We start from the raw sequence: 11821 nt of genomic DNA on the forward strand, positions 1-11821 counted from the left end.
GCACGTTACTTTGAAGAACACACACATGAAGCATCCCTTCTCCCATAATATTTGCAAGCATATCCAAGCCCTTTCTCACCCAAGGCCACTTAACAACACAGAAAAGCCAAAGCAACACTCTTCACCGCTAGTGTCATGCTGTAAAAAAAAAAAAAAAAAAAAAAACCTTCTCCCTGGGTGCCACTTGCAAACAAAACCTGTCCAGTATGTGCATTCACTGCAATGCAAAACAGATTTCCAATGCTTCAGCATCACTTAAGGCCCTATTTTCAATTACAATGTCATGAGCACTTAGAGCTGACAGGCCTTTAGAGCAGGGGAGTGGAACCTGTGGTGGCGTTCCAGATGCCCTTAAAAGACAATTAAGGACTTTAAATATAAAACACACAAACACACACACACACACATGCACACTCTAAATCTATTTTTCAGATGCATATTTTCTAAAAATACAGCCAATAAAATTATATGTAGACCACATCATCCGGTCAAAATACATGTTCTGGATATTGTCAGAATTAGCTAGGGAATGCTTCTCATTTTCTTTTCAGGGGGAAAGGAGAGGAAACACAATGAGAAGAATGAGAAAAGAAAAGAAAAGCATGAAAAGGAAATGAGACGGGAGAAGGCAAAATGCTGAAGGAAAGGAAAGAGCGAGAGGGGAGAGAGTATAAAGGGGAGAGGGGAGTGGATGAAGCTCGCTCTTCTATTTTTCTCTCGAATCCCGCCCACCTGGCCAGGGGTTGGTCAGGGAAACCCAACTCCCGTGCTTGGATTGGTCGGCTTTTCTCTGGACGAGGAAAATAGTCTCCCTTCACAGACACAATAAAGTTTAATGCTGGACGCTTGGAAGCAGTAGGCACAAAATCAGTCCCGCTGTATGTTTTGTCGGTCCGCTGCGCTTTCCCACACGGAGTTACTGACGGGAGACGTCATAAGAAGGACTTGAGGATTTATCAAGATGCAGTTTTGTTTGTTTGTTTCTCAAACTGCAAGTGAGCACGTTCTTTTAATTGAAAACACGCGCTTTTGATATCGCAATGATCCACTTCTGCGTTCAGGATATTTGAATTTATTGAATGGCTCAGAGTGGGATTGTGTAGCTCCCAGAGCGCACGGACGAACACGCACTCCGCTCCAGCTGGACTACAAACGCCGCTGTAGGTTCCAGGGCGACTTAACCCGACTGTGTTTGACGAGATAATAACTGTGGCAACATTTACAGAGGGGCAGCCGCTCAATATCAGGGTGACCATGCCCGGGATGATGGTGTCGCTCACGGGGTCAGCAGTGCTTCTCTTATCCGGATTGGTCGCTCCGCTCTGCTTGGTCAGGGCTTTTGGCGATGAGGTGGAGGAGATGACCTGCGACCCGATCCGGATCAGCATGTGCCAGGGTCTCGGTTACAACGTCACCAAGATGCCCAACTTGGTCGGCAACGTGCTGCAGTCGGACGCAGAGCTGCAACTGACCACGTTCACGCCACTCATTCAGTACGGCTGCTCAAGTCAACTCAAGGTAGTGGACCCATGCAAATCGTAGCGACTGATATCAAGGCATCACAACAGAGTAGAATAACCACCATGCAAATATAATAATAATAATGATGATAATAATACACCATTAACGTGCACAAATTTAGGAACAAGCCTGGTCTAAAAAAAAGCATGGCTCAGTCTGGAATCTCTGCTATATTTATTTGCGTGCGTCAAAGAGAGAGGAGCAGTGTGTTTGTCTCAAAGCGCATGACAGAGCTGCAGCACCGCGAACTGATCAGACTGATGGCCCCGGTGATAATGAGGGCCATAACATGAGTTGATTCCCACGGAGTCAAGAGGAGCGGGCGGGAGCGGGGGGCTCCGTGCCTTCCTTCCTTTCCTGTTGTGCCAGGCTGTCATGCTAAATTCATTGAAAATGCCCCCTCTGTCTGTTGACATTCTGAGTTCATGCCCCTCACAGCAACAGCTGAGTCTTCAGTGCTATATACTGCACTGTCTTGTTAACAATGATGCCCTCAGTGTCATAAAACAAATGCTGCTTGTTTGACTCCTGCACCATGTAAGGAAAAAAGAAAAAGATTGGTCCAATTATGTGACATTTCATTTTCTATTATTGGAGCAGCTGGTGGCACATCAGAGATTTCTTTTAGAGATGGCAAGTTTCAGTGTGGACAAGTGGTGTTTACATTTTTCCATAATTTGCTTTTATTCCCTTTATTTAGAGACGCCCAGTTTCAAAGGCATGCAAGCATGTCCAGATCGTCTAGACATCCTCGCACACTGACATGAAATCAAGCCCACACCTTTCCAAGTGCTTTTTCCCCCCCTCAGTCCTTATTTTAAGTCCACTGCCCTGCCTGGAGTGGCATGTGATTTTATTACAGCGTTAGAGTGACTTATTGCTGTGTGCAGCTGTTGGGAAATAGGGGTAAAAAAATATTTTGGCATGTTAAATTAATACACTGCTTAAGAAGCATACAGTGTGTGCTAGACAACCACACAGAACAAGAAGCAACTGCAGCATGAAGCCAAACTGTCCTCCTCCAGTTGTAAATTGTCCAGTAAGTTTAGCTGACAACCCAGTTTCTCTCTCTCTCTCTCTCTCTCTCTCTCGCACACACACACACACACAGAGATGCTAAAGAGGGAGAAAGGGGAAAGAGGAACCGTATCATTTAACATTTGCTCTAATGGGAGGCTTCCTGAGTAGTAACCGGAGTAGCTTTTCGCAGTGAAGTGACAGGACTCAGGTTACCAACAGTCAGGGAAAACACCCAGAATATGTGAGGTTACTGTCACAGCTTGAGTATGCAGAGCTCACCGTGAGAATTATTTGAAGTATAACATGTGTTGTATGTCTTATGAACTTCTTTGAATGCTTTAGTAACTCAAACCAAGACAATATTACAACATTTGGGTTGATTGCATTTTATCAAGTCACAATTATTCAGGATGGCAGGTCTTCAATAAATTTCAGGAACATACATTCTCTGTTTTTGGTGAGAAACTCTATAACAGGGTTGTCAAACTCATTTTACATTGTTGGCCACATAAAGGCCACTTTGGGCCAGACCAGTGAAACTACATGATAACCCAGATGCCGATCAGGGAACAGTGTAATAAGCTGAGAGTTTAAAGGACGTTTTCTTAGACTCGGATTAGTGATTTTGATATTGCCACGGTAACGAGTCGCTGATTCATTATCAGAAGACAAGTCAACATTATCTGCTTGTAGATGTGCAGCAGAACAGTAGCTCAATCATTTAATGTATATTAAATTCGTTTATATCTCAAACATGCTTCAGTGCACAGAGGCAACAGTTTTAACTTTTCCCCACCAGTAAATTCTCACAGACACTAAGAGTTGTATAACATTTCCCTGATTATTTATTTCCCAACCTTGACACCCTTGTTGGATTCATGTTTCATTTGGGCTCCGTTCAAGGGCCGATTTCAAGCTGCGATTTGTTTATAACTGGATCAAGGCTGCACTTCTGTAACATGTAGTTCCCGCTGTGGCCCAATACATATTTTGATATTTTTCAAATGGAAAAACAGCATCAAACCTTTTACTCCAGCACATTTTTTTAACCACTCCAAGTGCCTAGAGCTTGTTTCCGTTATCTCATGGTAGCTGAGTGAAATGCACTTTCTGCTTCTGTGTGTTTTCATATCATGAGCCTGGTACAATTTTACACTCTGGCTTCAAACAGATTTCACTATAAATGCATGAAATCACTTAAAATTGCTACCCTCTGTAACCCCAGAGTATTTCTTCCCTCACTGCTGCTAGAATGTCTGCACGCAGTCAAATGTGACTCCAGACTGTTCACTATCTTTATAACACTGACTTAGATATCTATTTCAAAACTATTGCCATGGGACAGAATAAAAACCAGGCTTAGATCAGGGGGATCATGCAGCATTACACGGCACATGCCCTCACTGCTGTAATGACCACAGATTGTTTTTGATGGTACGGATTTGTATGCGTAACCTTGGAGCAGGTTAGTGTTGACTCTCTCTGTCTTGACTCAAGATGTGGCATTCCTTATTAGAGGTGAAAATAGAGAGCCGCTAATAGAAGAGGTGATGCAATGTAATGAAAGTCGGAGCAGAAAAAGCAGCAGGATAGCGAGATGTATATGCAAGTAGCTGGAGGAGCCACATGTGGGAGTACTGTACAGTTAGCAGCTGTAATCCAGTTGTAATATACAGAAAGCCTACAGGGCCGGCATTACACTCACAGCACTGTTTTCACTCCTTTAAAATACACCACACAAATGACACAATTTACCTTGTGTTTCACAGTTTGATTGAAGTGAATCAAAGTCTAAAAAGTATGACATAAGATTGGATAACTGTTGCTCTCCTATTGCAATTTCAGTGTTTAATTGAAACTGGCTTAAGTATACTGTTGCTTTCACTTGCTCTAGATGAACTGGAATTGGAGCCTAGTACCAGTACCAGTTTTTAATGGGCAAAAACTTCTGATATTCATATATACATATTCATATATATTCCTTATACTGCACAGAGGATGAAAAAGCCCTTTAGAGTTCACTGCTTTGAGAATTCAATGGGAGGAGTGCTGCTGGCATCATTAGCGTCCACTTGTCCCCTTTTGAGCTGTGGTTCTCGAACTGTCGGGCGGACCCCAAAGAGGCCCACTTGAGCTGGACCATAAAAGGGCCAAGTTGAATGATAATGATTATTGTGGTTGAAAATAAACAAGCATTTACAGATGATATCATGCTGACTTTTATTTCACTAAAGTTAAACTTGTATTCATTTGATAAATTATTAACTGTTGTTGGGTGTGGAGCATTAGCTTTTGTCCTGCTTCTGAAGTGTGGCATGCCAGAGGGCCTTGGAGGGAAGGCTCACTCCAACTCAGAGTTGTTCCGAGGGATCCCCTTTATATTATGATGAAACACTTCTATCTTGATCATATTGGCCTTTTCAAGGGAACAAAGGGTAAATGAATAATTTGATTAGTGTGAAAATGATTTGAATAATATACTGTGGGTTTAGAGTCACTTGGTGCCAACCCAGGTGAACATCTGTGGAGATTCTGGACAGATGTTTTAGACAGCATTCCCCACTAGCATCATTAAAAACAACCAATGGGTGAAAATCCTTTAGAAGAGTAGTGTTCATGCCTACACTTAAAGAATCAGTGGCAAGGCTTATTGAAGCACTTCTGACAGCCATGTAATGGACCAACACCTTAAGTAAGAAGCTTTATGTTGGTTGTCCTTCATTTTTCTGCCCATACCTTATGTTAGAGTTATGCTGAACAGGAAAATGATGAGTGGCCATTGTTTCTGAACTTCCGGCAATGTGTTTGACAAATTAGACACAACTTGACCCTGCACCTACTCGGCTGTGGTTCCCTGACACAACTGCAGACATCGATGAGAGTATTGTGAACAATCTTCCCAAAGAGAAGTGCAAATATGCCAGTATATTAGTATTAGACTAATATATTGTACATGTGACAATGTTTTTTCTCCCAAAAGTTACTTTGCAGTCACTCTTTGCTCCATAATTTTAAATCTCATCACAGAATGCATAGTTTGCCAAACTTGATTACATTTGCAAAGGATCACATGTTAAACATGTATTTCTTTATCTCCACTTTCCAACAGTTCTTCTTGTGCTCAGTTTATGTGCCGATGTGCACAGACAAGGTTCCCATCCCTATTGGTCCATGTGGCAGCATGTGTCTGTCGGTCAAGAAAAAATGCCTCCCCGTGCTCCACGAGTTTGGCTTCATATGGCCTGAGGTGAGTCATATCACCATCAAAGACATCACGCATGTCTTAAAAAAATATGAGTTCAGGATGTAGTTTAGCAATGTGGAAAACCAAGAAACGTTTAAATCCATTACTGACATTACACATTATATTTTCTGCCCAGGAGCTCAATTGCAGCCTCTTCCCACCTCAAAACGACCACAACCACATGTGTATGGAGGGTCCAGGGGATGAAGACCCTCCATACCAGCCCGTCCGCCATCCTCCCCACCAAGAGGAGTGTCACGCCCTGGGATCTGCACCTGACCAATATACTTGGCTTAAACAGACTGAAAGCTGTACGCTCCAGTGCGGCTATGACAGCGGGCTCTACAGGCGAGGGGCCAAAGTGTTCACGGATGCGTGGATGGCGGTGTGGGCTGTGCTGTGCTTCCTCTCAACCACTCTGACAGTCTTGACCTTTCTCTTGGATTCTCAGCGTTTCTCCTACCCAGAAAGGCCCATCATCTTTCTCTCCATGTGCTGTAACCTGTACAGCGTAGCCTACCTGGTAAGCAGGAGGTTTAGTATTATTTCAATCTATTTAATTTCACTTGTCTTGTTCTTGTTAAGAAATAATAAAGCTATTTCATCAAAAATAATCAGATGAGCACCTTATGGAATAGTTTTTGCATATCGATTATTTTTCATATTTTATAAAAATGTTGTAGAGTAACAGCGCCAGCAGTTGAACATAATCCAACAAGAGTACAGTTTGTTTTTGAGTTTTCAAAATGTTACATCAATGATTAAATACTAAAAGCACTTTTTGATTCATCACTGCATTCAGATAATTCAGTAATCTCCAGCTCTGCCTCTCTGCATTTAGAAAGAAAGACAATCCGTCCTCTTTTTGCCTTCTTCTGGGATTAATTCAGCCTCACCTCTTTTCCCTTTCTGTTCTTTTATGTCATTTAACAGGTACGACTGACTCTTGGGAGGGAACGTGTTTCCTGCGATCTGGATGCTGCAGCAGTGCCAATTCTGGTACAAGAAGGATTAAAGAGCACTGGCTGTTCCATAGTCTTCCTCCTCCTTTATTTCTTTGGCATGGCGTCCTCTCTCTGGTTAGTGCAAATAAACACGGACTTGCAGACTTTTTGCTGTATAAATCCTTCATCTCTTTGCCCCAGTTTGATCATTGTCATCAGCAGCTGGGAATGGCTTTTGCTAGAACAATTGGAATATGAGACTTGCATCCTGTTTTCCTTAAAGTCTTACTGCCCTGTCTCATAACCCATGTACCATTTGGGTTCATTTCCGACACATGCAAAGGTAAAAGTGACACTTCTTAAATATGTCCTGTACTGGAAACACTGCTGTTACAGCTGTTTTTCTTCCTTTTCGCTTGGGCCTTGCTTTCCTGTTTGCCTACACTCTTCCCTATTTGGAAAAGCAAGAGACCAAGGACTTCACTCTCTCCTAAAATATTAACCCTCTATTATGCAACTCACGGCTAGCTGGTGTCAGGATAACTTAATTATAATTGACGACTGGCCATGTCCACCTGATTGGTTATGAAAAAGTTACATAAATGGAAAATTATGTGTCGTTCCAACAGTAATCAGTAGCCTATGGTTTTCCTAAGTATCTTAGTTTCTAGAAACAGATGATTTCTATTCACTATAAAAAGAAAAATATAATCTGATAAGTGTACCCATGAGAAAAAATGTGTTGCTTATATCGCTCCTTTGTCTGCTCTCTCTTCCAGGTGGGTAATCCTGACCCTCACCTGGTTCTTGGCTGCAGGACTAAAGTGGGGCCATGAGGCTATAGAAATGCACAGCTCCTATTTCCACATAGCTGCATGGGCCATTCCAGCAGTTAAAACCATTGTTATCCTCATCATGAGACTGGTGGATGCAGATGACCTGACTGGGCTCTGCTATGTTGGCAACCAGCAGCAGGAAGCACTCACAGGCTTTGTGGTTGCACCACTGGCCACGTACCTGCTTATAGGTAATTAAAGCATAATATTGGTATTCATTCATCTGCTTATATTGGGTTTCCTTATTTTCTACTTTGTTTTTCTTCCTCAGCGTTTCTTTAACATACTCAGTTTCTCATTACAATTTTCAAACTGGTGGTCCTCACATGTGCCCCCCTCTCCTCTCCTCCCTCCTCCTCAGGCACTCTGTTCATCTGCGCTGGCCTTGTGGCTCTTTTCAAGATTCGCTCCAATCTGCAGAAGGACGGTGCCAAAACAGACAAGCTGGAACGTTTAATGGTGAAGATTGGAGTGTTTTCTGTTCTTTACACCGTTCCAGCCTCCACCGTTATTGGCTGTTATCTTTACCAACTCTCTAACTGGGGGGAGTTCAGGGCCAGCACCCAGGACTCATATGTGGCATCAGAGATGCTTCGAATCTTCATGTCACTGCTTGTGGGCATCACGTCGGGCATGTGGATCTGGTCAGCAAAAACCCTCCACACCTGGCAGCGCTGCTCTGCGCGCCTGCTCAGGGACAGCAGAGCGAGCCGAGGTGGCAAGAGGGCACCGGGCGAGAGCTGGATCAAACCAGGGAAAGGCAATGAGACGGTGGTCTGAGGAGAAAGAAGGAGAGAATGGACAGGAATGGAGTTCTGCTTGTTTCTCTCTCGTGTACAGAAACTCACTCTGACAAATGAAGGAGGTCAGAGAATCAATAGATGAGACGGAGATTGCAAATGTGCCACAGGAACGTTGCAGGAATATCACCAAAACAGCCTCTGGATGTAATTGCATCATCAAAGTAAAGACAGTCCTTGACCATGTGCCTCTATGAAGGAGACAAGATGAGAGTCATACATCAGTAGCAACAATAGCCTCTCTACCTTGATAGACTTCCTTTGCTCAGAGAGGTGGAGAAAGCAAAACAAATTAAGGAAAAAGAGAGATGGAAAAGGCAGAACTAAAGCATCAACATGCAGACCGGACACCAATAAGCTGTACAGCACCACGTCTACCTCTCTGTCTCTCTTTTCTCCAGAGCCTCAGCAGAAGAGACTGAACCTGCTGAATACAAATAACCCTAACGCCATTGTGTCCTTTTAGGGTCTCCTTCAAGTTTTAAATTTTACACTGGAGCAGGTATCATATAGGTGTGGGCTGAAGTTTCCCAGAAGCACCTGATACCTTTAAAACCCCCTCCACATTGAACGTATCAGACAAAGTGTACTGAGAATCTGATACACTGCCTTATAGCCACAGTTTGGTTATATTTTTCTGCTTTTTTGGGGAACTATACTTTTTTCAGTTCAAGAGAACAGTTAATGTTATTCTCAGAATTTTTGGGAAACCAGCTCTAAGCTGTTTTATGCACTATAGAGATATAATATGTGAAGGGTTGGGAAAGCATTGGTAGGACTGAAAGTGAATCACTATACAACACATTTATATGCACAGCCTCATTGATGGGGAGTTTGGTCAGATGTAGGTGCAAAGAAAAAAAACATTCTGAGGTAGTCGTCACACAACAATGAATCCTGGTAATACCAGCTGTGACTTTTATTGCCCCATAAATTTGTAAGTGCTAAGATGTCCTGGGAAATGAAGGAATTTGTGCTTTTCTACGAGGAGCTTGGCTAACTTCCAGTGATGTGTATGGTTTTCCTGGAAATCCTGTACCGTATATGCTCTTGAGTCGCCGTGAAATTCAGGAAATTAAATTATTTCCTCTGTCCTTACCCAAATATTGTCTCTATGGCAAGGTAACGGTTAAAGAATTTGAGGTTATTAGACAATCACTTGCCAGAATACACATTACGCAACAGCAAAGGGCCGTCACAGAGACATGCATGTGCTCACACAGATATCACTGTCAAAATGTTTGGCAATAAAAGTAAAGTGAAGACAAGCGGTCTGTATTAGGTGTGGACCCACAGTGGGTGAATTGCAACTGTATGTGTGGGTAAACTGTGTGGGCAGAGCAGCCCACGCTTATTCCACGGGCCCCATGTGGGTGAGCCCACACAGGGCCCACAGCAGTTTTTCCCCCTGTGGCCCACTAAGCACACAACCCCCCCCCCCCAATGTGTGCTAAATGTAAGTTAGCCCATGTGGGGCCAATAGGACATTTGCCCCTTTGGGTCCCAAAAAAGGGAATTCTGTGGGTATCCCAGCGATGGTTTACCAGAAAATAACCCAGGTGTAGCCCATGATGGCTAGCTTATATTGGGCCCATAGCAGATTTGCCCTTTTTAATCCCCATGTGGGTTTTTTGTGGGCAAGCTATAGTTGGCGTACCTACAAAAAATCTGCACTGATCTCCTTGTGGGTTCTACGGGTCCGCAGTGACCCCACATGGGCTCCAAAGGGGCATATTTGTGGGCTGTTTAATCACATTATCCCTGAATGGCTCAGATATGTGGAGGTTAGAGCAATTCTTTTAGCCACTGATGAGAGGCTGCAGATTGAATGTAGGACCAGTAAATGCCTGACATGATATTTTAACATTACTATTCATCTGAACATCTAAAGTGTCCAAAACCTTTGTACATGAAGTACATGGTTCTCTTTCCACAAATCTTATTCATTAGCTCACCTATGACTATATTTTGGTCAGTATCAGGAATCAAACATCTTCTTTTGTGTGCTTTTCTTTTCTGGTCTGTTGGTGTGTATATTTTCTTTCTCTATAAATGTCACATTATCTCTCTCTCTCTCTCTCTCTCACTGCCCAGTCTGTTTTATATAAGGCTAATTTCCCAGACAATCAAACCCTCATAGGAAGAGACTGTTGCGCATTTTATTTCACATTTTCATGGATGACTCAAACAAGTTATTGTCTCTCAAACTGGATTGGAGCTGTATTTACCAAATTCTGAAATTTCTCCTGTGTCCCGTATATTTGCATGACAATCTTTCCAGCAGCGTTCTTGCATTTCTGCGAGTCTTTATATCTGTAGTATATGTGATGTCTGTCACATTTTGCCTTCCATATTTGAGAAGAATAAGGAAATGTCTGTTTCAAACAGTTGAAATGTATCAGGCCTGGAGCTTTGTCTTCCTGTGTGTCCTCTGTAACTTAGTAGTGCCTCACACGTACCCCTGTTTTTGGCTTAATGTTTGGAATTGGACAGAAAATCATTGTGGGGATTCAACTGCCCCAAAATATGTTAAATATGAGCCTTTTTTTTAACATTAAGAGACAACTTTTAATGGTTGTGGTGAAACCTAGAACCCCCTCAAGAAAGTGTTTCTTAAACCAGCGTAGCCTGGCACATTTATTACATTTCCAAAGTCAAACAAACATTACATTCACTCAAAGTGAATTAAATTAACCTCTGACCACCTCCCCTCTGAGCTAATGTAGTTTCCCTGCTAATGTTTTGGCCGTCTCCCCTATGACCACACTGAGCTTCAGGTAACATTTCCAAACAATCACAGAATGTGCCTTGAAACCCAGTGCGTATGTGTCAAGCTTAATAAAGATTGAGAACCACTGATTATACCGATTTGTTAAATGTTTGCCAGAAACCCAGATATGAATGACTGCCGAAGTCAGTTCACCAGCACTGATCGCAGCCTTTAAGGTCTGGACTGACCCCTGTGTAGAAAAGTCAATATCGTCAATGTTTTATAATGAAATTGCTAATTTATCCTTGTAAAAAAAATGACAACAAATTTTAAAATGTGTTTGTTATTTAAAACAGTTTTGTATCAGAAGAATAAAAAAAATTGTTTTCTGACATGCTGACGGGGTTATATGTGTGCCTCTGACTTTGATGAGTGTTGATTTCATTGTAGTGACATTTTTCGTTGTACATCGGGAGAAAAAATGAAAATTGCCCTCCAGTTTCTATAAAGCTTAAAGGTAAACCTTTACCTGAACACAAAGATACTCAAATTACATTTTCAAATCGTCATCACTCGAATAGCCAACAGACAAATAAAATAGGTAAATGACTGAAAAAATTATTATGTACAGAAGAGTAGAGTTTGGTCATAAAGTGCAATTAGTGAGCATACTATTGTAATGGTAAGACATTCAAAATGTACGATTGTTATCATATAAAATTCTAGTTTTGTATAAACAAACAGAC

General features: G+C 42.2%; 1 protein-coding gene across 1 annotated transcript; it reads left to right on the forward strand.

Moving 5' to 3' along the window:
• The first annotated feature begins 829 nt into the window (after positions 1-829).
• fzd4 (frizzled class receptor 4) lies at positions 830-11469 on the forward strand. The gene is made up of 6 exons (XM_031743210.2): positions 830-1518; positions 5651-5788; positions 5922-6308; positions 6719-6864; positions 7509-7756; positions 7927-11469. Exons 1-6 carry the CDS (start codon positions 1255-1257, stop codon positions 8343-8345), a joined length of 1602 nt encoding a protein of 533 aa, XP_031599070.1. The 5' UTR covers positions 830-1254; the 3' UTR covers positions 8346-11469.
• The last annotated feature ends 352 nt before the right edge of the window (positions 11470-11821 follow it).

This window comes from Oreochromis aureus, linkage group 14 (assembly GCF_013358895.1).
Source record: "Oreochromis aureus strain Israel breed Guangdong linkage group 14, ZZ_aureus, whole genome shotgun sequence".
NCBI lineage: Eukaryota > Metazoa > Chordata > Actinopteri > Cichliformes > Cichlidae > Oreochromis > Oreochromis aureus.

Bases quoted from the DNA above. Each gene is read 5' to 3' on its own strand.
- fzd4 (XM_031743210.2), top strand. From the start codon at position 1,255: ATGCCCGGGATGATGGTGTCGCTCACGGGGTCAGCAGTGCTTCTCTTA. The intron at 6,309-6,718 runs GTAAGCAGGAGG...GTCATTTAACAG, and splicing joins TGTACAGCGTAGCCTACCTG to GTACGACTGACTCTTGGGAG. The intron at 7,757-7,926 runs GTAATTAAAGCA...CCTCCTCCTCAG, and splicing joins GGCCACGTACCTGCTTATAG to GCACTCTGTTCATCTGCGCT.